General features: G+C 45.4%; 5 protein-coding genes across 7 annotated transcripts; 3 read left to right on the top strand and 2 right to left on the bottom strand.

Annotated features, from left to right (window-relative positions):
- Positions 1-35: 35 nt before the first annotated feature.
- Positions 36-8,130, bottom strand: LOC148408463 (microfibrillar-associated protein 3-like). Of its 2 annotated transcripts, XM_088441638.1 has the most exons (4): positions 7,971-8,130; positions 3,131-3,189; positions 1,889-2,116; positions 36-931 (listed from the first exon to the last, which is right to left on the bottom strand). In XM_088441638.1, the coding sequence occupies exons 3-4, from the start codon at positions 2,097-2,099 to the stop codon at positions 387-389; spliced, it is 756 nt and encodes a 251-aa protein (XP_088297764.1). In that variant the 5' UTR covers positions 2,100-2,116; positions 3,131-3,189; positions 7,971-8,130; the 3' UTR covers positions 36-386. The 2 variants fall into 2 exon arrangements, with proteins under 2 accessions (XP_088297764.1, XP_088297763.1); XM_088441637.1 differs by lacking the exons at positions 3,131-3,189; positions 7,971-8,130 and adding an exon at positions 2,471-2,662 and having other exon boundaries at positions 42-931.
- Positions 1,884-7,543, top strand: fam114a2 (family with sequence similarity 114 member A2). 2 transcript variants are annotated; one of them, XM_088441636.1, is made up of 13 exons: positions 1,884-2,128; positions 3,917-4,125; positions 4,845-4,947; positions 5,021-5,196; positions 5,262-5,396; positions 5,462-5,623; positions 5,688-5,811; positions 5,906-5,991; positions 6,153-6,239; positions 6,314-6,438; positions 6,535-6,607; positions 6,682-6,735; positions 7,204-7,543. In XM_088441636.1, the coding sequence occupies exons 2-13, from the start codon at positions 3,946-3,948 to the stop codon at positions 7,303-7,305; spliced, it is 1,407 nt and encodes a 468-aa protein (XP_088297762.1). In that variant the 5' UTR covers positions 1,884-2,128; positions 3,917-3,945; the 3' UTR covers positions 7,306-7,543. The 2 variants fall into 2 exon arrangements, with proteins under 2 accessions (XP_088297762.1, XP_088297761.1); XM_088441635.1 differs by lacking the exon at positions 1,884-2,128 and adding an exon at positions 3,141-3,370.
- Positions 8,131-8,538: 408 nt separating the features above from the next.
- On the top strand, positions 8,539-11,434 carry cnot8 (CCR4-NOT transcription complex, subunit 8). Its single transcript, XM_088441195.1, has 7 exons — positions 8,539-8,627; positions 9,132-9,322; positions 9,405-9,598; positions 10,060-10,221; positions 10,301-10,445; positions 10,724-10,834; positions 10,905-11,434. Exons 2-7 carry the CDS (start codon positions 9,206-9,208, stop codon positions 11,031-11,033), a joined length of 858 nt encoding a protein of 285 aa, XP_088297321.1. The 5' UTR covers positions 8,539-8,627; positions 9,132-9,205; the 3' UTR covers positions 11,034-11,434.
- On the bottom strand, positions 10,475-23,823 carry gemin5 (gem (nuclear organelle) associated protein 5). Its single transcript, XM_088441194.1, has 27 exons — positions 23,576-23,823; positions 23,200-23,354; positions 22,956-23,137; positions 22,334-22,485; positions 22,167-22,265; positions 21,245-21,377; positions 21,008-21,173; positions 20,275-20,487; positions 19,510-19,595; positions 19,349-19,431; positions 18,198-18,334; positions 18,049-18,122; positions 17,796-17,977; positions 16,622-16,761; positions 16,370-16,541; positions 16,143-16,310; positions 16,020-16,076; positions 15,827-15,952; positions 15,268-15,363; positions 15,067-15,204; positions 14,848-14,995; positions 14,306-14,425; positions 14,034-14,244; positions 13,435-13,680; positions 12,563-13,047; positions 12,099-12,186; positions 10,475-11,694 (listed from the first exon to the last, which is right to left on the bottom strand). The coding sequence occupies exons 1-27, from the start codon at positions 23,715-23,717 to the stop codon at positions 11,539-11,541; spliced, it is 4,155 nt and encodes a 1,384-aa protein (XP_088297320.1). The 5' UTR covers positions 23,718-23,823; the 3' UTR covers positions 10,475-11,538.
- Positions 23,824-24,044: 221 nt separating this feature from the next.
- On the top strand, positions 24,045-26,048 carry mrpl22 (mitochondrial ribosomal protein L22). Its single transcript, XM_088441221.1, has 7 exons — positions 24,045-24,118; positions 24,197-24,239; positions 24,421-24,556; positions 24,624-24,689; positions 24,772-24,849; positions 24,914-24,983; positions 25,777-26,048. Exons 1-7 carry the CDS (start codon positions 24,094-24,096, stop codon positions 25,983-25,985), a joined length of 627 nt encoding a protein of 208 aa, XP_088297347.1. The 5' UTR covers positions 24,045-24,093; the 3' UTR covers positions 25,986-26,048.
- Positions 26,049-26,592: the final 544 nt, after the last annotated feature.

Genomic DNA, 26,592 nt, shown 5'->3' with positions numbered 1-26,592 from the left:
CCGGAAAGTACATTTACACATAAAAATCTGGTAAAACTTCGCGACGTCCTTGAACGCAACGCACGTTGTTCTTACGCATTTGGAAAAGTAAGAGCGAGTTTAATCAATGCTTTTACTTCGACAACACATTCAAAAGAAATCCCAGAGGCGCTATGAACGGTGTTTATGTTCATCTCTTTTTTAAAATATGAGCATGGAGAATGACCTCGGATTACAAGTTGCAACGTTGACTAAACGGTAATTACAATTTTCACTTTTCTATACATAATACAACAGCGCCTCTCGGTGGTTAATGATTTTTACATCACAGACACTCCTTTGGACCAAATATTTCATTTCAACATTATTTCCAGTAATGATATTTATTTGTAATTTTGAATCCGTCCCTAACTTGACGAGTCCGACTTGACCTCCACGCAGGCCACTTCGCTCGTTCGCTCCTCGGGGCCCGCCATCAGATCCGCCTCCCGGGGCTCTGCGCCTGCTCTGCAGTTGAGCAGAAGCGGCGGCAAGGGGACGCTGCGCGCCAGCTCCTCCATGTGTCGCGCAAACTCCTTGGTCTTGTACTGCGTGACCTTGGCCAGCTCCAGCGTCTTGGCCGAGGTGACGATGGGGATGCGGCGGGCCACCTCCAGGGCCTTCTGGAGCTTCTCGGCGCCCTCGGTGCGGAAGAACTCGTTGACCGCCCGCTCCGTCTCCTTCAGGTGCCCGCGGACCATGCCCAGCAGGGCCACGTTGAGCACCATGGTGACGGAGAAGGCCGCCAGGCACACGCCCACGTAGTAGGCGCCCAGGCCGCTGTGGGTGTAGGCCACGCGCACAGTCACGCTGAAGTTGCCGCCGCCCCGCGCGCACGTGTAGCGGCCGCGGTCCTCGAAGGAAACCGCCGTGATGTTGAGGTGCCCCGTTTCCTGGATGATCCACTTCCCACCTGCAAGAACAAAACGATGAGCGTTGGGTTCCTTCCTCCCCGTGCCCACAAACTAAACAGAACACAAGGATTTGAAGGATAAGCGCAAAAGCAAAACAAGTATTGCGTTGCCTTGTTTCCTTAATAAGCCACTTCTCAACAGCAGACAAAACTACAGATGGCTGAGGATGAAATTCACACATTTCCTCAATAAGCTACTTCCCACTAGCAGTAGCCATGTTCTTTTACAGATAAGCATTGACAAAATCCCACATGTCGATTATTGTGGGCCTATTTCCTTGATAACCCACTTATGGCCTACAGGAACAAAACGACGAACGTTAAGTTTCCCCACTTCCTAAGTTTCCGATTACTTGATGAGCCGCTTCCTGCCTGCAAGAACAAAACGACCTATGTCAAGTCACTGTTTCCTTGATCAGCCACAGTCGACCTCTGCTAGCAAACCTAGAGATGACTGGGATGTTAAGATGCCCGTTTCCTCAATGAGCCACTTTCCTGCAAGTACAAAATGAATTAAGGTGTTTTTTTGTTGATTTTTTTACTTGATCAGTGACATCCCAATTGCAATAACGCAGCTATTGGGATTACAAGGATGTTAAATTGCCCCGTTTCCTTGAGTAGCCACCTCATCTGCATCGGCAAATCTACAGATGACTAGCAAAGTAAGTTTGCCCATTTCCTTGATGTGCAAATTCCCACTCGCAGTAACAAAGTTATTTCACTGGGATGGCTTTTCGTAGGTCTATTTCCTCGATAAACCGCTTCCTAACCTGAGGAGACAAATTAGGAAGATGACTTGCATGTTAAATTGCACTTTATCCTCCAGTAGTGGCCAAGCAATGTTGACTACTCTGACGTGGGTTCTTTTCCTAAGCCGCTTTCTTCATTGATGAAACGTCCACTACCGTCATGCTAATCTTTTTCCTTGATAAGCCACATTGGAGGGCTTCCTCCCACCTGGGTCCGGGACCAGCAGACGTCCGCCGGGGCCGTACCACCTGACATCACCACTGATCCCCGTCACGTTGCACTCAATCAGCGCATCGGTTCCTTCCTTGAGCACGACGCCGGAGGACGCCGTCTCTGTCTCGGAGAGGTTCTCCCCGCCATCTGCCATGCAAACGTAGGGGAGCAGGAGCAGCATGGGAATGTTGTTACCCGTTAGCATGTTGACGAGGGGCCAACCTGCACAAACAGGTTAGTTAGGATGTTTTTTACGCCCCTCATTATCGGCCATTGTAGTTGTGCAGTGGAACCTCCGATCAATGCATTATAACACTTAAATCATGCAAAACAACTCATATTTGAAAACAAACGTGAATTTGCACGCACAATATGTGGATAGCAAAACAAAGCGATTTACTACACGCTGACCGAAGGTCTCGCGAGATTTGTTGTATACAAGTGGGATGGATGATAATCGGCTAATGTAATATTTTAGACCATTTGGGAAAATTGGAGGTTCCACACACACTATCACTCAAAGAAACACAAGTGCGCGTGCACACAAAAGTGCCAGATTTTCCTATCAGGTCTTACTTGTATTCAAGGAGGACTGTAAAATTAAAATCCTTAATCGACGCAAATTATTTCCAGTTTCAAACTCTTATTATTAATGTAAATGTGAGAGAAAACTCGCTGATTCGTTCACAAATCTTGGTCATGTCAAAGCTGTTTAAAGTTGAAAAAGTTGGATTCGCTTGTGGCCTGCTGCTTCCGCGTTCAGGTAGAAAACTGGTGCTATCGAAAGAGGCGTGGCTTGTTATCACCGCGTTCAGGTACCCAATCGCAGTTGATTACGTAGGCGCGGCTATCTGCGAATAAGTTCACTTTCATTAAAAAAATATATATATAAAATAGATTCAATTGTATTACATTTACATGTATGTGAAAATGCAGTATTAATATATAATATGTATATAATTAAATACACATTTACCTCATATTAGCAACTCGACCACTACCGGAACCTGTTTACTACTTCCGTGTTCAAGATATCCAATAAGAGCTATCTAACGATTTTTTTTTTTTTAAGTTTTATTTGCATTTATATGACGTGTGCATAATTTATTTATTTACCGTCACCTTTATCACATTTGCTGGCTGCTCGCCAAATTTGCACAGAAATGCAATTGCTAACATTTTCTCTCGTCTTTGTGCGAAACAATTGCAATAGCTTTTATTTTGAAACAAACAAACCGGATCTCCTTTGTCTCTTCGAATGAAGAGAAGATGCGTTTGTGACGTGGCTAATCCATCTGGAAAACAAAAAGACACGCAGCATTTTCAAAAAATAGATACGATATCCCCCTCAGTACAAGATCGGATAGTAAACTCATACCTTGGACATATGTATTTTTGTTGCTGTTAAGGAGGAAACTTTAGACGGAGGCTAGCACAACAGCTAGCTTCCACATTTTGACAACTGGAGGAGACTGGGTGAGTTGTTTACAAAATGTTTCGTCAAAACATTGTGTAAAACAGCATCGAAATGCATACATAGCGATCGCCTTTGCCTTTTGTCACAACACATAGTTGGCCAAAGTTTTGCTTTACTCGCTTGACCGAATTCATGTTATTTAACAAAACAGCAGTCATGTGATTTACGATATAATTTTTTGCCAGTCCGTCATTTAGGGTACTGTTGATACTCGCACCCCCTTCTGTTATCGACGGTCCGTCGTTTTTGGAAGTTAACGAAAACAAATCGTCTCTCCGTCAGTCAAATGGTACACTTCCATCCTCTACCTTTGAATCTACTAACGATGTTACCTCAGTCGATTCAACTAAAGTCCACAAGGACTCTTTTAAGGACTTTGTACAGCCACGTAGCACATACAGTGGATATTAGGCGTGTTTTTTATGGTTCAAGAAACTCACGACATTGTTACTAAATATCCAGTGAGAAGTTGTATCTTTTCTTAAGGGGGCTTGGCAAAATATGTTTGAAAAGCACAGCTTCAAAGATCCACTTCAACTTTACAGATGCCACTGTTTCTGGGTAAGAGTGGACCATGTCGAACAGCGAAGTTACCGCGCCCGAGGTTCAGGCCGCCCAGACGCCCGACGGTTCCCCGCCGAGCTCGCCCGACCTGTCGACGGACGTGGCGCCCACCAGGAAAGCCAGGAGGAGGGCGGAGGCCAAACACCAAGTTAAAGAGACGCCCCAAGTGGACGACAAGCAGCCGGAAAAGGTAGCGGGAAAACAAAGGACTTTTTTCACAAAGTAAGAAAGATCCAAATAAGCCACTTGCTTGCCAAAACAGAAAAAAAAGAAATAAGGCGGTAAGTAGGTAAATAGAATGGCTTTATTGTCATTGAATACAACGGACACTAAAATCCAGCTACTTAAGTATTCAATTCATACTTAAGTACATTAGGGACATTAATTTCCAGATACTTCAGTATAAATGCCCCTCTAATCGATCGATGGTCACGTCGAGGGCCAATCACGTGTCTTGTAGGAGTGCCTATGAGCCAATGTACAGATTGGGTGTGCGGTCTTCCTCATGAAACTCACAAACGCTGTGAGGGAGTTGCGAAGGGAGCAGTTGCAGAACATCGTAAATCTCTTACCTAGATTTCTTTTGTCATAAACTGGAATTTCAAGTATATAATTTGCGTGTTATCATGTTTGGTCAGCTACAGGCTTCACTCTATTTTGACTTCCCGGGGCAGCTAAAATGAGGCCGACCGCAGCTCGCCGTGTGACTACAGCCAAGGGATGGAAACGGGAAGGGATAACAGAATAGTTACTGTATGAGGTTAATTAATTTCATATTTAAGTATACGCAGATGTGTACTGCAGTAAAATTGGTCTTAAATATGTAAAGTATAAATACTTTTCACATTTAAACATTCACACTTTAAAAAAAAAAAAAAAAAGCCTATTCACATAATATCATTTTTTTAGGCACCACAAAGGCAAGCTGCAGTTGTGCAGGGAGGTTGGGGTTACTGGGGCGACTGGGGCAAATCCATCCTGTCCAGTGCGACCGCCACCGTAGCGACTGTCGGTGAGTGTACCCCCCTGAAGAAAAAGAAAAAACATCCTTGGGGCGCCCTGATGCGGGTGATGCCGTCCCGCAGGTCAGGGGCTGACACACGTCATCGAGAAGGCCGAGACCACGCTGGGGATCCCAAGCCCCGCCGAGCTGTCGGCCCAAGAACGCGCGGACGACGAGCGGCGCCAAGGAGGCGAGCCGGAACCCCCGCCCGGCGCCATGGGGATGCTCACGTCGCTCACTAACGTGGTTCAGAACACGGTGAGGGTTCCAGTGAGGGGGGGGGCAAAACGGGTGACTCAACAAAAAGGTCGCGGCGCCGGCAGGGTAGGACGGTGATCAGCGGTGGCCTGGACGCTCTGGAGTTCATCGGGAAGAAGACGATGGACGCCATCGCGGAGGGCGACCCCGGCTTCAAGAAAACCAAAGGCCTGATGATCAGGAACGCCACCCTCTCTCAGGTGAGCTCAACGGGTCGGGAGGCGGGGCGATCCCGGCGGGCCTGACGCTGGCGCTTTGCGTTCAGGTGCTGAGGGAGGCCAAGGAGCGAGAGGAACTTCAAACAGAGTCGGACCCCTCCGACTCAGAGAAAAAGCCGCTGGCTCACTACGGGCTGCTCTTTGACCAGTACCAAGGCCTGGCCCACCTGGAAGCTCTGGAGACGCTTTCTCGCCAAAGCGAGTCAAAGGTAGGACGGGCGGAAGGGCGAGGAGAGGTCTTTTCGCCGATAAATTTCAGAGTTTCCCCCACAGGTGAAGTCGGTGTTGACGACGCTGTCGGGTGAGGAGTCGGACGAGCTGAGAGGAGAGCTCCAACTCATCAAGGACGCCTTCTCCATGATGGAGTTTGACGACGAGGACGTGGATGAGAAGAAAGGTAGAAAATCCAACAGGAGGCGTTCTGGTTTCGAAAAACTCAAATCATCGGGCTCATTCCTGAAAGTTCCACCGTTCGCCGTATGTCATTCCAGACCGGGACGGCTCTGAGTTTGAGGAGGAGCTCACCCGAGCCCTGGAAGGCCTCAACGTTTCCGCCACGGCTGAAAAACTCTGCAAGGTGCCCAATAGATTGTGTTCAATGGGAAAAAAATAGAGCTGTAAATTTAACTGCGTGAAATTTGGACTATGTTCTCACACGGTCTAAAACTAATATGCCTAGCTGTGACTAACCATTAGTTGAAGAAGCGATTCATCGTATTTTTTGCGGCCGTCAAACAGGCCTGCAAAGACGCCTGCGGTGTGACGATGGAGCTGAGCGAACCGGCGGAGGCCGATGAAGAAGGAAAGACCAAGCTGACGGTGGCGGTACGGACGCAACAACAAATCCGTCGGCACTGTCTCCTCCTCATTTTTCCGTGGCATTACGTTGCCCTTCCCAGGAAGTGAACGCCGCCGCCATCCGGAGTCTGGCCGAGCTGACGGCGCGCTCCATCGAGCTTTTCCACAAGCTGGCCGAGAACCTCCTGCTGTCCGACGGCGGCGTGGAGGCTGACGCTCTGTCGCAGTAAGATGGCTCTTGTGCATAACTTTCGGCGTTTCTCATATACCGTAGCATTAGCTGTTAGCATAACTTGCATTTCCTGTCTTTTGCCGCCTTCAGGCTGACAGTGGCGCTGTGTCGAGAAGTGTCGCTGCTTTCAAAGAAGTTCACCGCCTGTCTAACGGCGGTCGGTGTGAGTACAAGGATATCCACTGGAAATATAGGAAAAACTGTGATTTATTTCCCTTTTTTTCTTCCTTTTTACAGTCACATGAAAAGGGAGAAGTCCTCAACCCATTGATAACGGGAGTCTTCTTAGAGGTTTGTGTCCAAATTAGGAGATCGTCCACTTATCATTAAAAAGTTCACGGTTTGTCGGTCATTACATTTACATCATCGTTTTCAGCACTTATAAAGCCGTGCGCCCTATATATGAAAAGTATTAAAATAGGTCATTCATTGAAGGTGCGGAAAATACACTAATTTGATGACTAGTTCATTTTTCATGTACAATTTGAACTTCTACAAACACGTTTTCACTTGCCGACGCCTGAAAACGAAATCATGCGTGCTGTAAAGCTCAGGTAATGACCAATCACAGCTCAGCTGGTGAGTCACATGACTAACCCAAGCACAAAAGGCACAGACGATGGCAGCAAGTGGCAAGGTATGAATTGTACATGGAAAATAGCTATCAAATGAATCATAGACAAACACAATAACTTTTTACTGCTGAAAGAGGTGAAGTGAGTAGAAAATCTTTTTAAGCTCTGGCTGTGCATCTCACAGGCGTCCAACAGCGCCTCATACATCCAGGATGCCTTCCAACTCCTGATGCCCATCCTGGAAATCTGCCACATCCAGAGGAGAGCTAACGTGCCCAATCCCTGAGAGAAGACCTCCTCAATTTTCTGTTTCTGCCAGTGTTAACTGTACTATTTTTTTTGTATGTCAAACATGCCACTGCCAGAACTATTACCACTGCTTCACATTGAGTCACATTTGTTGTAAGAAAAAAAAATCCAAACTTAAAGCTCAGGTGGTCATAAATGAAGTTTGTGGCCAGGTCAAAATTGGAGCGGTAAAACCTATTTGAAGTGCTTTAAAATAAACTATTTTAGAGGTTGAAGTGTCAAGCGTATGTTTTCATTGCACTGCTGAACTAAATCAATTTTGTCATTGTCAGAGTAAAATAATTAAACCGCTGTGTGTAAAAATTATTTTTTTTACATGATGCATGATATGGAAGGGAAGGGAAAACGTATAGGATTTGTATTTTATTATTTGCCTTTACATTGCGCTAACATTGTTTTTCCAGCAAAAATAATTGAGAGCGGAACACTGATTAAAAAAAATCCTCTGGAAAAAAACGCATTTCATTGTATTCTAATACAAAGTATTTAAAAAAAGTAAGATGTCTCAGGCCAGAATTTAAACAAAAGTTAAAAGGGCCAATTTTGGGACACTTTTTACTTCAAATGGCGTTAAATTTGTCTGATGTTGACAAACTGGTTTTGATGGTGAAGGGACACTAAAGGAAAAAAAAAAAGACTTACCAATAAAGCCATTTGGAGTTCCTTTTTTTGTGACGACGGAGTGTGCAGATATCTTAAATCAGGTTTTGGTGATGTCCACACTTAATAAACAAACCCAAAAAAAAGATTTGAATAAGCCTTCCATCAGAAACGGGAAATTGAATCAATTTTTGAACTTTCAGCTGTGACGTTTCCGTCAGTGTAATGGGTGTACCAGCAAAGGGCCCACTGAAAAATAGTTCCGTATTGTTTGCAACGCAAACCCCGATGTAAATGTTACATTTTTAATGCAGTTGTATGTAAATAATTGCTCGAATAAAGTAAATTACACGGATATTTTCTTAAATCTTGAATATATATGTTGTTGTATACTGTGTAATTTAATTATATTCATTTATAAGAATGGGCAAGTAACGATACATTTATTAAAAATCTGGAATATTTTTCCTGAATAATTTTGAATGACAGACATTATTTTCTTTATTACTGTATTTTTAAATTATAAAAATGCCATATTACTGAAAATTTGCCACGCAACCTCCAAACGACAGGTGGCGGTAATCACATAAACCAGAAGCCCTCGGCACCTCCAAAGCAGGAAGCAGTTCGAGTCCCTGGCGGAAACTACGAAGTTGAGTGCGGCAATTGCTAGCTCGGCAACGTCGAGGAAATCCTCAGGTACGGGCAATTACTTTATTCTGTTTGTTTCAGTGGCCGTTCACGTTTGGCGTCAACGTGTTTGAAGGTTTTGCCTTTCTTGCAAACAAGACAAAATCGGTACTTTTGAGGGACCAGTGATGTTCGCGCCGTCGTGAGCGAGAAAATGCGTTAGCTCGGAAACGTTAGCTTTGGTGGAGTCGACGCCGTTATTTGGCCCGTTATAAACGTATTGCTTGCTTCAGTTCCTTGCTTGAATTGTAGTTTAAAGTGGAAGAAAATGCCGCGGCGTTGTTTAAAAGTGTCTACATTTATAAGCAACGTGTTTGCTCGTCCGCCGATAATAAACATCAACATACCCATCATGCAACGCGCACCTGTAGTAAACCAAATGAAAATCCAACCACAAGGAGTTGAAGCCATTTACCGTGCTTTGTCTGCGGGGGCGGAGCTAATTTTAGCCTGTGTTGTTAGTGTAAGTAAATAAGGAAATGTATTTCATTCTACATGTGCTTTCCCCGTCAGATCTTATTTCCCCGGAGCACCGCGGACTTGTCAGCGGGGATTGTCGCAAGGTCTCGTGAGCCGCCGCCGCCAACATGCCGGCAGCCCTCACGGACGCCAGCCAGATCATCTGCGAGGTCTGGGCCAGCAACGTAGACGATGAGATGAAGAAGATCCGACAGATCATCCAAAGCTACAACTACATAGCCATGGTGACTCGATAACAGTCGACGTCATCCATGCCATCGAAAGGTCACTCGCGAGTCCTTTTTTCTAAATCTTATGTCTCGCCAGGACACGGAATTCCCTGGCGTGGTGGTGCGGCCGATCGGAGAGTTCCGCAGCACGGTGGACTACCAGTACCAGCTGCTGCGCTGCAACGTAGACCTGCTCAAGATAATCCAGCTTGGGCTCACCTTCATGAACCAGGATGGCGACTACCCGCACGGCACCACCACCTGGCAGTTCAACTTCAAATTCAACCTCACGTACGCCTGTTCATTTGTGTCCAATTTGTCTCAGCAAGTAAATAACATACGAGCGAAACGCACGAGACATCTTTGGAAAGGCCAGGATGTCTTCCGCTGAGCAGACGAGGACTTTGATGGCTAGTTTTGTTTACTTAAAAAAGAACAAAGCAGATGTCCACACAAAAGAATAGGCTTTGGATGTGGACAGATGTAATCTGAATTAAAAAAAAAAAAAAAAAAAAAATCTTACCCCAGGGAAGCATATTCAAATTTAACATAAAGGGTCAAAGGATTGAGCCTTGAGGCACCCCACGTGCCATGACAGTTTGATCAAATTGACTATGTCCGATGGAGGAATTACAAAAGGCCTTGTTTTGCGACCGTTTGATCGATGACAACGATGGATTTTTAAAGATCAGCTTTTGAGCATTCGTGCGGCGTCGGGAATAATAATGCAAAAATGTTTCTCACCGATCCAGAGAAGACATGTACTCTCAGGACTCCATCGACCTCCTGCAGAATTCGGGCCTCCAGTTCAAAAAGCACGAGGAGGAAGGCATCGACACGCTCTACTTTGCCGAGCTGCTCATGACGTCGGGCCTGGTGCTGTGCGACAACGTCAAGTGGCTCTCCTTCCACAGGTGGGTGCCGGCGCCCAGAACTTTTGAGTCCGCCGCCGCGGTCGCGACCGCGTCATGGTCCCCCTCGCCCTCCTTGCAGCGGCTACGACTTCGGGTACCTGGTGAAGTTGCTGACGGACGCCCGGCTGCCCGAGGAGGAGCATGACTTCTTCCAGATCCTCAACCTCTTTTTCCCTGCCATCTACGACGTCAAATATCTGATGAAGAGCTGCAAGAACCTCAAGGTCCAACAGGATTACACTTTACTATGGGGAAATTTTGACCCAACTCTGGCTTTTATTTGTTTTGATGTGTGAATCAAAAGAAAAGCATACAAAAAAAAACTAGGAGACTAAAATATTTCATAGATTGTCAAAACATGTCTACCTTCAATATGCCTTCAAAGAGGAATTAACTATAGGTTGCTTCATGTTCCAATTCATTTGCACTTGATTTGAAAATGTACTATTCCTGATGGGGCACTGCAAAGCCTGCCAATTCAATTTGCGCCTTTACCTTTCAGGGCGGCTTACAGGAAGTGGCGGACCAGCTGGAGCTGAAACGCATCGGGCGGCAGCATCAGGCGGGTTCTGACTCGCTGCTCACCGGCATGGCCTTCTTCAGGATGAAAGAGGTAGCGCGCGCTCTTCCAAGCCCCCCAGCTTACACCCTCTGAGCGCCGTTTCTTGGCTTTCCCCCGCCAGCTGTTCTTCGAGGACAACATCGACGATGCCAAGTATTGCGGCCGCTTGTACGGCTTGGGCTCGGGCTCCACGCAACCCCAGAACGGAATTTCCAGCGCCGGCCAGGAGGAGAGCAACAACAAACACTGACTTCCGGCCTGGTTCTCTTTGCACTTGTTTTAAAAAACCTTTTAACCCCCACCCTTTTTTTTTTTTTTTTTGGTTCATTTTGGGTTCGCTTGTTGTCGTTAGCGAGCGTGGGACCACAACACCAGCGGCGGTTTTCTTACCAAGCTGCGCTCACTGGGTTTTAAAGTGAACGCCGGTAGGGCCCTCCACCACCCATTGTATATTTCTAATGTACCATTTTTGAGAGAAATCAAAGTGTTTTAGGATCTTTGTCCACACGTCAAGAGAGAACGTTTTAAAAGGCATGCGTCCCGTTTTTTGTCCGGGCCAAACTACTGTCGGCGTGAAAATGTTACCGTTGTTCTTACGTTCTGACTTGTTTTAAACTGTTGTACATTAAATTGTTTTGTATTTTCAATGTACGCTGGCTTTTTTTTTTTTAAAGTGTGCAAAAAGGAAGCTTTCACGCCCGTTATGATGTTCTTTCAATTTAACAAAAGGGCTATACAATGCACAGGAGCGGTTTTTAGTGCAAAAATCGTCGGGAGGCCTTGCTTGACGTCGGGCATGAGGCGTATTTCCGCAGCAGATCTTTGGCATCCCTCTGTAGCGACTCTGGGACGGAGCGGCCGAGGTGCAGTAGGACCAGGCAGCACTCCACCACATCGGGACGGGGATATAACTAGACAGCGGAACCAAGAAAGATGCTCATTGATTAAAACAGGATCACGCTCGTTCCGGGACAAACAAAAGGGGTCCGAGACTTGACCTTTGAGGGACCCCAAATGCCATCGTATTTAAAACTTGCAACATAACTCATAAAAAAACTTAATTGTTAAAAAAATACATTTCTGACTGAAATGCAAAGGCAAAAACTGAAAAATTTACATGGTGATTAAGTTATCCCCCCCCCCCCCAAAAAAAAATGAAAACCCATGGTTTATGCGCTGTATAAGGCGCACCGAATTATAAGATGTACTGTCGCCTTTTGAGAAAATTGAAGACTTAGGTGCGCCTTATAGATACTACATGCATCAAAAAGTGCTTAAATTTGCTCTTATGTTTTATTTGCATCCATATTGGTACCTTGACTGTGTCGGGAATGTCAGCCAGCTGCGTTTGGTGCTTCGCCATCTTTGTGGTCAAGGAGAGAAAAGACTCCTCTTCTACAGGCCTGAGAAAGTAGAAATGATAACCATATTGGTCAAGAGATGGCTACAAAGTCACCAATGAAAGTCACAAAGTGCAACAGCTATTTTTTAATTACAGCGATCCCTCACTATTTCACACCTCATTCAAGGGGTACTCCTACAAGACACGTGATTGGCTCCTGGTACGACAATTGACCACTGAGAGCAGGAGTTGTAACTCACTCCCGCTCGCAAGTTGAAATCCACTCCTCATTGGTGCACACATCTTGTAGGAGTGCCCTTTGAGCTTACTGACAGATTGCCTGGCCAGTCAGTGGAGAGCAGTACTACTTTTTCGGTCACCATTAACCGCGAAAAACGAGGGATTACTGTATTCTATCGATGATCTCAAGCACTCACTGTTGTTGAGTTTCGGCGGCTTGCTCGCCATTGGCGGCCATGTTACGTCCGTGTTGCGCCACCATAGAGGCCAGGCGCTCCTTCACCTCCTCCATCGCCCGCTGCTCGGCCTGGCACGCGGCGTGGGCGTCCGACAGTAGCGAGGGAGCGTCAAAGCCCAGCTCGCGGCACGCCTCGGTTTCGTTTTTGAGCCCGTTGGCGATGGCGTCATCGGCCGGGCCTCGCCACCACAACTCGTACAGACGATGGTAGGCGGCCCAAGCTCGCAGGCCGTCGGCAGCGGCTCGGGCGTCTTCGTCCAGATTACCCTGGACCTCTGCCAAGGCGAATGTCAAAATCGCAAAGAGAGCGGACGAGATCGGGAAGTCCGCGGCCTCCCGTAGCCAAGCCGCCGCCAGCCACAGCTCTTTAGCCAGCATGCTGCCGTCGTTCAGTAACCAGGCGAGCGCTCCACGGGCCACGTGACGCGACAAACACAGAAGAACCTGAAAGACATACCAATGGTCATCAGCTCATTGAGACAACACATTGACAATACGGACCAAGTCCCGCGGAAATTAAAACCAGCTATCAGACCGAAACTAAGTCAAAGGCAGCTTATACATATGACTGATATTGCTAACACCACCGGTGTCAAACTCAAGGCATCATTAACGTGTCCACGGGAGCAAAAATATTTATTTTTAAGTTATTTTGAGCATGTAAGTTTACTCGTTTAGTTTGAGGTCATGCCAAGTGCTTCCTGTGTGATGGCATTCAGCAACCACTAAAGCACTATCGACATGCTAACGACATGCTAACGACGCTAACGTCACATGCGACAGCCCACATTGATGCTCCTAATCCTCTTGGGGATAACATGAAGGTAATACCTGCGTGAGGGGCAGGCTGGTGGAGGGCGGCGGGCTCTCCACATTCTGGAGCTCCACCAGAAGATGGCGCAGGTCCTCGGAGTCGATAGCCAAGTGCTGCGCCCAGACGTGACGAACCCGTTCCAGGATGCCGCCTCGGTCCTGGCCCGGCGCCGCCCAGGCGTGCCCGGCGCCGCACAACTCGGGGTGGAGCTCTGCCAGGGATGCGAACAGCAGCTCGGCCACGCTCAGGTGAAGCCTGTGAACCTGCGCAACAACGAGCGGGGTTATTCATAAGCTGTCATTTCATTGGCTGAGAATATTTTATGCAACGTTCGTGCCGATGCCAAATTCCGTTTACATTGTAAAATGAGGACTAATTAAATAGTTCCTCTTATTTAAGACTCATTCAACTCATTCACTGCCATTGACGGCTATAGACGTCATAGATCAAACTGTGCCAAACAGACATTGTATATATTTATTTATTCATTTCTATTTAAATTATCCTTTGTGTTCAATGATAAATATTTAATGAAGAAATGGAAAAAAGCTAATAGAAAATTTCCATTCATTTTTAAACCAAAAGATACACAAAAACATAATGCGCTCAAACTGACCAGCAGGTCCCGGTGGGAGGCAAGGACTTCCTGCGCAGTGATCCAGTCCCGCCCAGCTGCCAAATCTTTGGCACAACGCAGCGCCAGCGAGCGGGCCAGAGCCGGCTCGCCCGCCGCGTCGGCCAGTTGCGCCGCCGCCCTCAGCGAGCTGACGTCGTTCTTGCGGGCGATCACTTTGGCGGCGTCGAAGCTAGCGCCGGCCGCGATGTAACTGGAGGGAACGGAATCACGGTTGGGGTTAAGACCTAAGGGGGACTGACTTGTCAGCTCACCATTTCGCGGCTGCAGAGAAATGTCCGTCTTTTTCCAAGGAGGCGGCCCAGCTGGTGTAGAGCTCAGTCAGGACGGGATCTTCGGCCGCCAGCCGCGCTTTCGCCAGCGCGATGGCCTCCCTAAAAACAATGCTTGTTTACATTGGTAGATGTTTCTTCGACGAGATCAATATTACAGAAACACAGCATACAGTTTTTTGAATTCCATGAAGTGATGTTTGCCGCTTGACGTACATAAATAAAGTTTAAGTGTAGTATGGAGGCATGTTTCTCTTTTTGGACACTTTTTGAACTTTTATTTCCCTTTCCAACACACAACATTACAGTGCACCAGAGTTTGGCAAACGGCCGCTAACTCTCCCTGCTGTAATGCAGAGTCAAAAACTCTTTTGAACAGTTTTTGCTGACTTCTGAATTCAAAACTAGTAAGTGCGTGACAAACGCATTGTTCGAACAAATTTGTTTGAATTCACAGTCATTTCGGCCCTTTGAGAGGAACTATAACTACAATGCAATATATTTTTTTGTCGCCAGCAGCCTACCTGTAGAGCTTGCGCGAGCCCAGGAGCTGCACGGCCTGGTACACCTGGTTGAGGGAGAGGAGGTACGTGGCCGCCTTCACGTGCAGCTCTTGCAGACACAGCTGCTTGACGTAGCGCTCGACGGCGTCTCGCCACACGCCGTATCCCGCTGCGAAGGAAAACCGACACGCCGTTCAGTCGCGAACAAGCTTTAGCAAAGTCGCCGCTTGGGGCGCTCACCCATGGGCGCCATGGCCACCAGCTGGTCGCTCAATTCTCCTCTCTCGCCAGCAAGCCGCAGCGCCCCCTCCAGGTCGCCGCTCCACAGTCGCAGGTAGGCGGCAGACTCTGCGTGGCCGCCTTCCACATGGGCCTCCTCTGCAAAAAAAAAAAAATCATACAACTGTTTCGTTGTCTTCATGAGGTGAAAATTAAACGCACCTTCCGCACGAAACATCCGATGCAGAGCGGCTCTGTCGGAGAAAAGGCCCAGGTGGATGTGTTCGCCCTGACCGGCAACGCAGCCTGCGGGGGGCGCTGTTGTCGCAAAACAGGGGAACACTTTACTCAGATTAAACACGCATTGCTAGCACACACGCTTCACCGCACGGACATTACGTTTCACACCAAATAACCTGAAGAAAAATGTAAGAGTGCTTATTTTTTTTCTAAATCACATAAATATAGTTGGAAAAAATGTTGTCCACCAATTTAATGAGTGCCACTGCACCACCTGGTGCCGTGGATGTGCAATTACACTTTCTAAACACAAGCAAAGCCTGTTTCCTGGGGTTATATGTTTTCATGGACGTGGTCATGGAAAATAAATCTTTTGTTGTTCACTGACCACCTGGTTTTGTTTGAACAAAGACGTTTCACTTAAGATGAATAATTTATATGAGAACTCTGTGTAGCTACAATGAGATGACCTCGTCTTTAGCCTCAAGAAGAGTCCCTGCACACTATCCTAAAACATTGCGGCTGTTGTTGTGCGACTCACCCGGGTGGTGCGCGATGGAGGCCAGGGTGAGGCAATCGTGCAGCAGGTCCTCTTTGGGCCGATGATCCATGGACGTGCTGAGAGGCAAGATGGAGCGAGCCTTCTTCTTCTTCATGGCGGACCAGTCTGAAAGAACACACGTGCGTTCCACAAGTGCACTCTTTAGACGTGGCCCGGATGCGGCGGGACGGACCTTGTTTGTCTTTGCTCTTGACGAGAGGAATGCTTTTCTTTTGGCTTGCCGAGTTGGCTGATGACACAGAAACAGATGTGGTGTTAGCTTCACGGTCCAACCGTAAAGAAGTTCCTTTTTCACCTGGTGGGGGTACGGGACTGCTGGTGGGGAGCTCCCCCCCCTCCTCGTCTTCTTGGGCTTCATCCACAGCTTCCTGCCCGTTGGTCACCTGCCCCGCCTCCGCTTGCATTGCCTTTTGGCTCTTCTTCTTCAGCTTGGCCTTCTCCTTCAGATCCACCATCTTCTTCCCTAGGAGGAGAAGGATGAGGCTCGTCGGCTTTGGCGCCGGAGGGGTCGGGGCCGCTCACCTTTGGGCGGCTTTGTGAACTCCTGCTTGGAGACTTTCCACTCGTGCGCGGTGAAGTCCTTCCCGCCGGTCCAGATGACGTCCGGGTCCACGGGGGACCACTGCACGCTCAGCAGGGAGCCCACGTGGCCTCGGTAGTTGGAGAGCGCCGCCTCCTGCTCCACGTCCCACACCTCGACGCCACACCATATTTTCCGCATAACCTTTTCTTGTTTGAGAGAAATATGGCTTGGAAATGAGGGCAATAACTGACCTGGGCACTTCCGTCGTACGAGGCGCTGGCCAATCTGGCGGAATGGTGCGGACTCCAAGCCAGGCCGGTGATTTTGGCCGTGTGGCCGCACAATCGACGATACGGCTCAGTCAAAATCGGCGGACTCTCCGGAGGGTTCTCTGCACGCAACGGAAGCGGGTTTTTCTGTCATGCAATTTTTTTCTTTTTCTAACAAAATGAAAATCCCTCTAGATCAGAAAGTGTAATTGCAAGAAAATAAGGACTTTTTCCTTTCGTATTATTTCAGGCACTTTTTTTTTTTTTTTCAGATTTAGACTAACCTATAACCAGTAAATTTACTTATTTATTTTAGTTTTGGACTAACCTGTAACACTGTAAAAAAGTAGTTGCTGAAAGTTGATTTATATTGCTTTTTTCTTTTTGTAAATTCAAAAAAGAAACAGTTCTAGGTATAAATACAATTTTTATAGATAATAATTACATTAGAGTCGACGCGGCAGGTGGGGAGGTGCGAAAGGCTTTGCGAAAAATGATTGTGAAGATCATTAGGCCATTATCATCTAGATCAGGGGTGTCAAACCTATTTTAATTGTGGGCCGCATTGTCTTGTTTCTTTCAGAAATTAATAAACAAATAAATTATGACAGTATGACCATCACACATTTAGTGAGAGTAGTTTGGAAACCAGAGGTCAGTAAAAGAGTTGAAAAGGAGAATAGGGAACGAAAACAAGGTGGTTGTTTATCAAAAATGTTTAAAAAGTGAAGATAACTTGCAAATTTGGCAATTTTAGTCAGAAACTTGAAATGATAAATAGCATTTCCTGGGCCACATGAAATGATAGAACGGGCTAGAACTGATTTGACACTTATGATCATGATTCCTAGTTTCAAATGGCCATTCAATTATGTCATAGTATGAAGCTAGAAGACTTTTATTAGGTGACACTCCATTGTTTGCTTCTACATTATTAGCATGCAAATATGTCTCCTTTGTTGCATGCCGTCTTTGTATATGTTGATGTTCTGATGTTCGGGGTCTATAAGCACCTAGATGTGCTAATTTCCAGTCCATAGTTGACATCAAGCTAGCAGACTTTTACTCTTATATGATTACGGTGTATTGGGTGTATAAATGGACAAAGTTTCAATTGCAACATCGATATTCATTTCATTGGTCCTTTGTCCATTACCAATGAGCTGACGCAGGTCGTGGACGTAGACGATGGCGTTGCAAGAGCCCGAGGCGAGCAGGCCGTGCAGCTCCGGGGGCGCGTTGTCCTGGGGGTGCCATCGCAGCGCGTTGATGGTTTTGTGGTGCTGCTGGATGCTGCAGAGAAGCTTGAGCGACGGAGCCTGGTAAATGTCGATGCATCTGCGGGAAAATCCGGGAGTAAGCCACGCCATCTCCCGGGGTTACGACTTTGGGCCCCGGGTCTCTTTTACCCGTCCTCGTTGCCGATGGCGACCACTTTGCCGTCTGGCTTCCAGCTGAGGTCGGTGTGAGGAGACAGCTTATGCTGTTGGCAAAACACACTAGCTTTAAAAAAAAAAAAAAATTGCTTTTTGGCTCTAATGCAGAAAAAAAAAGCCACCTTGATATTGTTGGTATGCCGGATGAGTTTGTCGATGTCGCACGCGTCTCCGCTCAGTTTGGTCGGGTCGTGCTGCAGGATGACGCCCTCGCCGGCGCAGCTGTACAGGCTGTGGGACGCCTTGCCCTCGGCTGTGCCTGCGGGTCGCCGCTTTGATTTACAAGCTTTATTTGCTCTGGGACCGCGTCTCTAACTCAAAACACGAGTCGCTGAAATCTTAAACCTTACTGCTTCTATAAGTTCAACAGTTAGTATTTTATTTGAAGGAAAAGCATATCGCTTGAAAAGAAACTATTGCAGCATGATGTCATGCAACAAAATGGAACATTTTCCTTATCTTTGGTATAATTTAAACAATAAAAAAAATGGGAAGACCGTTCCCAGGGTCTCCAGAATATTTTTTGAAGTTAACTGAAAAAAAATCGTACTTCCCTGAAGTTATCCAAGTTTGAAATCGACTTATCATCAGCCATTAGTAATATAAGACCGATGACGTAATTCGACTGGGATCTGTCCATCCCTAGTTTTAACTGACATGCCATAAATGCTAGTTTTATTAGCCAGTGTAAGGCATTTTGCATTGTTTGTTAGCATTAAGCTAGTAGACCTTTGAAAGTTGTGGTTTAGTTAAATAAACATCATGCAACTCCGCATTTTATTTTTCTTTTTAGATTTTTTTAAGAAAACAACTGCTTGAAGCCTGTTTTTTTTTTTTTTGGAGAAAGTTAGACGGCCTAAGTAAAGCAATGCCTCCGTGGACTGCACTGGCAGTGAAAGTTGAAATGTGATGGGAAGAGCAGATGTTTTGTAGTGTCCACTCAGCATGCCTGCATTTCAATAGAAGAAAAACTAACACCCTTAGCGAGACAAATGACCTGCGCTGAAAATAAAGGCTTCTTTTTGTTCCGTTAAAGGCCATCGGCAGATGGTCGGCATGGCAACAATCGGGTCCTGGGAGCCGGGCTTTGACGGATGTTCTCATTAAAACGCCATCTGGCCAAACTTGCTTAAATGAACTGGGCTTCTTCAATTACACAGTCAATTACAAGAACGGCGGCTGGAGAAAGATGTGCGGATTTTTTTTTTTTTTTTTTGCTGACTGGCTTTATAATCGTGTTGTTGTTGGGTCAAAGAGGGAAAGGCGCTTATACCAAATGACATCGGGGGGAGCGGCGGTCCCCAGGCCAGTGAGTACACCGTCTTTTTGTGGTAGGAGCTGGAGATCTGAGGCGGCCTGCGAGGAAAGCGCAAAGTCACCCGTGAGCTTGCGGAACACGATGAAGAATACCAAATATTGATGAAAAGCTCGCACTTGCTGGAGAAGACTTCGTAGATGCCCACTTTGCCGTCGTCTGTTCCGAACGACAAGGTTCCTTCTCGTTGAGGGTGCCAAGCTAGCTGCGATGGACAAACATGTTCAAATCAGGCTAAATATTATTATATATTTATATATATTAGATTCATAAGGACGTAACTAGTATACTTTTATCATAGTAAGTATATGTTTATAGAGATTTTTATGATATGTATAAATGCTATATATGTATATTTGTATACAGTATTTATACATGTAATGCATTTACATATACATAACTCTGTATAGCAATATTTGTATATAATATGTGAATACTTAAATGGGGTAGGAAACAAAGTATTTTTAGTTCTTCCCACTGCTTGAATACATGAGTACATTTTTTGCTGTATTTTCAATGTTATCATTTTCATTTGTATGTACAAAAAATATTTTTATATTTGGTGTATATATATATATTTGAAATAAATCATTTGTTTATTCTTTCAAAATATAGAAATTCTGTGGATTTTTTTTTTCTATTCACTATTGGTAAATAATAAAGGACAAATTATTGTTTAAGTAATAAAAAAAAAAAACATTAGAACTCAAAGCAAATATGACGCATACATCCAAAAATAAAATCTGTCAGAAAATAATGGGCTTAGCTTGACCAAACAGTATTTTTGGGGTCTCCTTAAAAGTGATGGGACTTCCAAAATCAAAACTGCCGTGAAAACAAAAACAAAAACAGATGAGATTTGAGAGAGTAAAATTCATTCTTACGGCCGTGACTTTGGACTTGATGCCTTGCCAGAAGCAGCGGGCGTCGTACTGGTTGTGGGGGGACATCGTGTTCCACAGCCGGATCATGTTGTCGCCCACGCCCAGCGCCAGGCAGCCGGTGGCCACTGGCGAGAAGGCCAAGTTGTACACGAAGCCGCCTAACGTGGGCAGCGTCCAGCGGCAGTCCAGGTCCGCCAGATCCCAGCATTTCACCTGCGCGGTGTAAAAAATGCGTCGCTAAAAACTGCTGCAAATAAAAAGGTCAACAATCGGAAAAACAAACTGCAGTAAGTATCGTATTTTCCCCGCAAATTTACATTACATTTCTGATAGTTTATTTAGCCAGTCTATAGCTTTTCCCATTACGTGTAAGCATTAAGCTAGCTGGCATCCCCAAGGCAAAAGCATTTGTTATTAGCTTGTCAACAAAATAAACGCGGGTGTGTTTGCATAGCTATGCACACCCTATTTTAACCGTTAAAATTGAACCAATCACATTTGTTCGCCTATGTTAAACGGGAGCCATCCTGTCAGCATTTTCTATCTGGCTTTTCCTGACCTAGGTCAAGGTAGGGATAGGTGAGTAACGATAGATGGTACAGGCAGCCTTAGATCGAGGTATCGGTTTTAGCTGTATCGGCGCTTGGTATCAGTATCGAGAATTGAGTAACCATACTGGTATGAATCAGAAATAAAGAGATATCCGATAGCTTCCGAGTTGGCCTGGGCCCACCTCTCTGTCCAAGGACGTGCTGATGAGCAGTTCCCGCCCGTCGGCCAGCGCGAAGGCGGCGGTGTTGAAAACGATCCTGCTGTGGTTCTGGCCCTCGGACGACGAGCCGAACAGGGTCCACTTGTGCTTGCCCGTCCGGCTCAGGTCCCACATGACCAGCTCGCCGCTGCACGCAAACGCGCGAGATGTGAAGCGCTTTGTCTGCGCCGGAGCCGGCCGCCGCGCGGACGGTCGGACCTGAAGCAGCTGGAAAGCAGCTGCGAGGGCCGTCCTTTGGGCCAGAGGACGTTGAGCCAGAGTCTCTCTTTCAGCGCCGGGTCAACGGCGGAGCCTCGTCTCTTCAGGTAGGGCAGCTTCAAGGTGGTGACGCCTGTATGCGGGAGCACAATGTTTTGCTCATCAAGAAAGGATGTTTATTAGCTGCCCGGACAAAAAATTCACAGAAATTTGATTTTTGTCATGCACAGTATAAGGCTTATGTGTGTTATACTATAAGCCCAGCCGGACTAGAAGTCACAGGTTGTACCGTCAGATACTTATGGAGAAAGATGGTACATGGAAGGTTTTTCAGATTTATTTTTTCTTGGTTACTGCAATATCATCAACAGCAGCACCAGCATATTTCAACATAACACCTACATGCTCATATTGTTAGAATACTGAACCAACACAACAGTTACCTGCCTGATTGTGTTTACTGTTAAGAGAGCGACCCATAATGGCGAGCAAAATAGCAGTTCAAACTCAATATAATTACTTCCATCTTCTTCTGTCTCGTTTGGTTAACCGACAGATTGCTATATGGTAAAAATCACAGATAGGCCGCACTGGACGATAAGACGTAGGGTTCAAAATGCAAGAAAAAAAAAGTAGTGACTTATACGCCGAAATTTACAGTAATACAAAAATGTTACAGTACAGTAGTGTAAACTGTACAAATGTTCAAATAAAAACGTTTGTTTTTATTTACAATACCAAGTCTCTCACTCAGTTGATCATTTCAAAAAGTCAGTCGTTGCTACCAACTGTGAAGAAAAATGTGCACGCCCACAAGACAACCTTCGACTGCATTTTCATTAACGGAGACAGCGCTTCATCATCTGGCTGCCGAATTACACCCGATGCAAAAAACGCTGATCAAAAAAGAAGAAGGTCTCACTTTTCCCCGTGGCTGTGCTCCAGATCTTCACCGTCTGGTCTTTGCTTCCCGACGCCAGGTAGCAGCCCTTTTCTTCTCCTGCGCTCACTCCGTTAGAAGCTGGAACATGCAAAAGAGGAAAATAAATTGCAGTGAAGTAAGTTTGAGTCCCGTTGAGTCAACGTTACCGTCGCCGGCCTCCGATCTCCAGCAGAGGGCGCCTTTGTCGGCGAGCGGCGACCACGCCAGGGAGTGGATGTCATCATCGTGCCCGCGGAGCCGACGCATCACCTCGCCCTTTTTGCTCACGTCCAATAGCGCGATCATGCCATCTTTGTACCTGCGACAGAGAACACAGATCAACAAATAAGACGCCAGACAATTAAATCAAAACAAAGTGTATATATATATATATATATATATATATATATACATATATATATATATGAAATAACTGAAATGTTAAGGGAATTTATGAATCTCAAAGGAAAGTTATGTGTGTTAAATGCCGGTATTTTAATTGCTAGCTAAAGTTAATTTGTCATTTATACTTATTTTCTTTAAAAACTGAGAAAATTATGAGAAAATGTGGTTAATATTTTTTTTTTTTTTAATATAGTGCGAATACTGCTATCGCTCTGGAATAAGGGGCTATCAAAAATAACGTTAGTTTGGAGTATTCTTCTATTTTGCGACTATCATTGTTATTGTTGCATTATGCTGTATGTTCATTTCTGTCTGTGTATGTCTCAGATTTGTGTTTTTAAAATGTGCTCTGAATACATTTGAGCATTCGTGTTCTCATCTTACCCGACAGCCACGGTGCTCCACTCGTGCGGGGAGCAGGTGAGGCAGATGATGCTTCTGGCTTCTGGAAAGAAGCTGGCCGCATCTCCCGTGTTGAACCGGTGACACGCCACGACGCCCTTCTCGTCGCCCGACACCACCAAGTTCTTGTCCAGCGGGGACCAGTGCAACGCAGAGACGGCGCTCTGAGAGTGAAACGGCGCTTGTTATTTGGTACTGGGATCAAGCCTGGAGCGATAGAACTCACCTGATGTGCCGCATGCTCCCGCACGAGGGATCGAGTGTTGGTGTCCCAGAAGATGATGGCGCCGTCGCCGGAGGAGCTGGCGCAGATGTGACTCTGTGTGGCATCATGGCAGAAGGAGAGGCCTGTCACCAAGCCTCTGTGGCCCACGAGAACACCTGAAACATTGAACAGATATACAAACAGTTACGCAATATTTACATTGACACCAACTAATGTGTTACGCCCCCCCAGATCGATGCCCATGATGCTAAGAAATCTACGCACCTGACAAAGCTGCGTTGCCACGTTTTGGCGAAAGTAGTTAATTGAACACCAAAGACACATTTACGATACAATCTGAATTGATTGAGCAATAAAACAATATCCGTCCGCTCACCTCGAGTACTGCAGCTAGATGCAGACACGTCAATCAAATAGATGAAGTTCTTGGCTCCGAAGGCCAATAAGCCACCGCTGGTGACGTCACAGCAGCGGGAGCAGTACCAATTGGGAGAGGCGGGAAGGAGCCGTTCGTGCATGATGATAAGGTTGAGTGTTTAGATGATTCTAGAATTTAAAAAAAAGACATGGGAAGTAACACGAAATGAGTAGCTCTCACATGTTGCCCATAAACTGGTGCAGCGTCACGGCAACGACCGTATATCAGAATGGTGTCGTAAAACAAGGTTACTACGGAAGCTGGGTGAGCTCAAACGCACTCTTATTACAACAAAGTTAATAGGTACGTATTTTTCATTCTTTCTTGAAGATAAAAAATATAAATGTGTATGTTAATTATGTTAAAGAGTATATATATATGAACTATTATTATAATATATTAATTAGTTATACGGCGATATTAGACACGCCCCTTTGCCGAATTTGTCGTAAAGCAGTACGTTGACAAGAACCAAGATGGCAGCGACCATGGCAGGATTCGGTAAGAAAAACAAAGATGTTATTATCTGTAATGTCCAGACATTTCTTTTCATGTGTTATTTTTGCTATTTATTTACAGGTGTTGCATCAATCAGGAGTATTTTGGGACATTTTCATGCGAGGTATGCAGCGACGTTTGCATGCAGCGTTGTCAGAAGGACGAGTCCACATTGTTGCTGCTAGAAATCCATTTGGAACAACATATTTTGGACATTACCGGGATACCCGAGTTCAAGCAGTTATGTTGTCATTGCTTGAACTCAATTATATTCATTTAGCCCTTCTTGATATCGGTGTGTCCAGGTTAACGACAGTAGCAGTTGGTCCTCAGCAGACGTCTTGCCTTCACACCAGCACGACTCGAGAAGCAAAGCACTGGGAGAAGAGGAACAAGATTGTTTATCCGCCTCAGCTGCCCGGAGAGCCCCGCAGACCAGCCGTATGTCATTTTCCGCTTTGGGCCTGTGTTGCAAATATCAAATCTGAAACGTTTTCTCCCCTTTCAGGAGATCCACCATTCAAGGAGACAGATCAAGTACAGTAAAGACAAGATGTGGTACCTGGCTAAAATGGTGACGAGTTAGATTTTGTAGGAAACATTTTGAGGGGTGCGTGAACTTTTTATCCCAACTCCAAATGATGATTCCCATGCAGGTTAGAGGGATGAGCATCGACCAGGCTGTGGCCCAGTTGGAGTTCAGCGACAAAAAAGGGGCCAAGATCATGAGAGAAGTACGTTTGTTTTGCGTCGTTTGTTCATTTGAGTTTCCAAATTGTCTTTCAATTTATTTTTCAGGTGCTCCTGGAAGCTCAAGAGATGGCAGTGAAGAATCACAACGTGGAGTTCAAATCCAACCTCTATTTAGGTCAGTGAATTCAGAATGAAAACACGTGGATATACGATAAGCATACTAGAATTACATAATTGATGGTAGTGAAACATAATTGAGGGCTGGCGGTAAGATTACATGAAGGAAGTTTTTGAGAGAATTATTACTATTTTATTTATTTATTTATTTTACAAGGACGATGTCACAATATTACCACAAAACGCTAATAAAAAAAAGACAAAAAATACAGTAATTATTGTTACAAGAAGGAATTTCTATAATTTTTTAGATATCTTGTATATTACACAAAATAAGTCACATAACAAAAAACTTATACTGTTTGCAGAACAATCACAGTTATTTACAATAAAATTATAATATTTCAAAGAGCAAATCAGAGGAATAATAATAATAATTCTTCTTATTTTTTTTTTATAAAGACCAAGTTACAATAATTAATATTAGAGGGGTGAAATTCCTTAATTTATAAGACAACTATCATATGACACTAAATAAAGCAGTCACGTTCCAAAACACGTTCACTTTTTTTAGAAACCGAAGATACCTTTTACAATTAAATTTGACAAGATTGAACCTTAGACGAATAAGCTATCCAACATTGCAATGTCACTTCAGTGCACTAGAGGGCACTGTAACACCAGCAAACTGATATACGGGGCTCGTCCCCCCTCCCTAGCATCGAACAATCACATCTCAGCTACCCTTAAGGCGGTTTTTACGTTCAGGAGGCCACAAGGCATCATAAAGTTGCATCATATGCGAGTTAAATGTTCCTCAATGTTCTTTTCCTTCCATCTTTTTCTTGCAGCCGAGTCTTTCACGGGCAAAGGCATGTACCTGAAGCGCATCCGCTACCACGGCAGGGGCATGTTCGGCATTATGGACAAAGTCTACTGCCATTACTTTGTCAAGCTGGTGGAGGGCTCCCCGCCCGTCCCCGAAACAAAGACAAGCCTGGACCAGGCCAAAGAGTACGTGCAAAGCCTCAAGAACAGGACCGTCATACACAGTCTGTAGAGCAACTTCTTCGGCAACTTTTTTTTGTTGTCGTTATTGTAAATAAACACCTCATAACGGCTGCTCTTGCGTCCCTTTTTATTGCGGGTTTATCATCTAGACCAGCTGCAAAAAGTGTTGAAGACAAAACGACGAGATGGTTATTTAGCAAAGGTCATTTTTGGGGGGGCAAAAAAGGTCCGAAAGTATGAGTGCGGCCTGTAAACGGTAACAGTTTGCTTTTCGTGTTAGTTGAGGTTGTTACAGCATTATTTTCATCAGAAGAAGCGAACGGGCTGAACCAACGTCCGAGTCTTGCAAGGTCATGCTTGATATTTGATGCACACGAGTTTATTCAAGTAAGGTGTTTATTATTCAACATCATTTTTACCCCTCATTATTTGACTTTTTGTTGGACGTGAATAACATGCAGCATTTAATTCCACAGCGTATCAGACATTTATTTGAGGTAAGATGCATTTTAATGGGTGTTTATTTGAAGAAATGTTGTACCGGCAAAAACATGGCCACTATGAAGACGACTTGAACTGTCAAAATGAATTAAAAATATCATTCATATTTTGAGGTACACTTTGAACACATTTGGCCATTTTGGGATTTTATTGAC

The sequence above is a fragment of the Hippichthys cyanospilos genome, chromosome 18, assembly GCF_059441005.1.
Source record: "Hippichthys cyanospilos isolate Australia breed blue-spotted pipefish chromosome 18, RoL_Hcya_1.0, whole genome shotgun sequence".
Taxonomy (NCBI): domain Eukaryota; kingdom Metazoa; phylum Chordata; class Actinopteri; order Syngnathiformes; family Syngnathidae; genus Hippichthys; species Hippichthys cyanospilos.
The sequence above is the reverse complement of the archived record's forward strand: the minus strand, read 5'-3'. Positions and strand labels throughout refer to the sequence as shown.

Coding starts and splice junctions, on each gene's coding strand:
- LOC148408463 (XM_088441638.1), bottom strand. CDS start 2,099: ATGCTAACGGGTAACAACATTCCCATGCTGCTCCTGCTCCCCTACGTT. Junction 932..1,888: donor TCTGCTGGTCCCGGACCCAG/GTGGGAGGAAGC, acceptor TTGTTCTTGCAG/GTGGGAAGTGGATCATCCAG.
- fam114a2 (XM_088441636.1), top strand. CDS start 3,946: ATGTCGAACAGCGAAGTTACCGCGCCCGAGGTTCAGGCCGCCCAGACG. Junction 4,126..4,844: donor ACGACAAGCAGCCGGAAAAG/GTAGCGGGAAAA, acceptor TCATTTTTTTAG/GCACCACAAAGGCAAGCTGC. Junction 5,624..5,687: donor CTCGCCAAAGCGAGTCAAAG/GTAGGACGGGCG, acceptor TTTCCCCCACAG/GTGAAGTCGGTGTTGACGAC.
- cnot8 (XM_088441195.1), top strand. CDS start 9,206: ATGCCGGCAGCCCTCACGGACGCCAGCCAGATCATCTGCGAGGTCTGG. Junction 10,222..10,300: donor AAGTGGCTCTCCTTCCACAG/GTGGGTGCCGGC, acceptor CCCTCCTTGCAG/CGGCTACGACTTCGGGTACC. Junction 10,446..10,723: donor AGAGCTGCAAGAACCTCAAG/GTCCAACAGGAT, acceptor TTTACCTTTCAG/GGCGGCTTACAGGAAGTGGC.
- gemin5 (XM_088441194.1), bottom strand. CDS start 23,717: ATGCACGAACGGCTCCTTCCCGCCTCTCCCAATTGGTACTGCTCCCGC. Junction 21,378..22,166: donor GAGCACAGCCACGGGGAAAA/GTGAGACCTTCT, acceptor TCCCGCATACAG/GCGTCACCACCTTGAAGCTG. Junction 13,681..14,033: donor CCTCCCACCGGGACCTGCTG/GTCAGTTTGAGC, acceptor GTTGTTGCGCAG/GTTCACAGGCTTCACCTGAG.
- mrpl22 (XM_088441221.1), top strand. CDS start 24,094: ATGGCAGCGACCATGGCAGGATTCG. Junction 24,850..24,913: donor GGGCCAAGATCATGAGAGAA/GTACGTTTGTTT, acceptor TTTATTTTTCAG/GTGCTCCTGGAAGCTCAAGA. Junction 24,984..25,776: donor CAAATCCAACCTCTATTTAG/GTCAGTGAATTC, acceptor TTTTTCTTGCAG/CCGAGTCTTTCACGGGCAAA.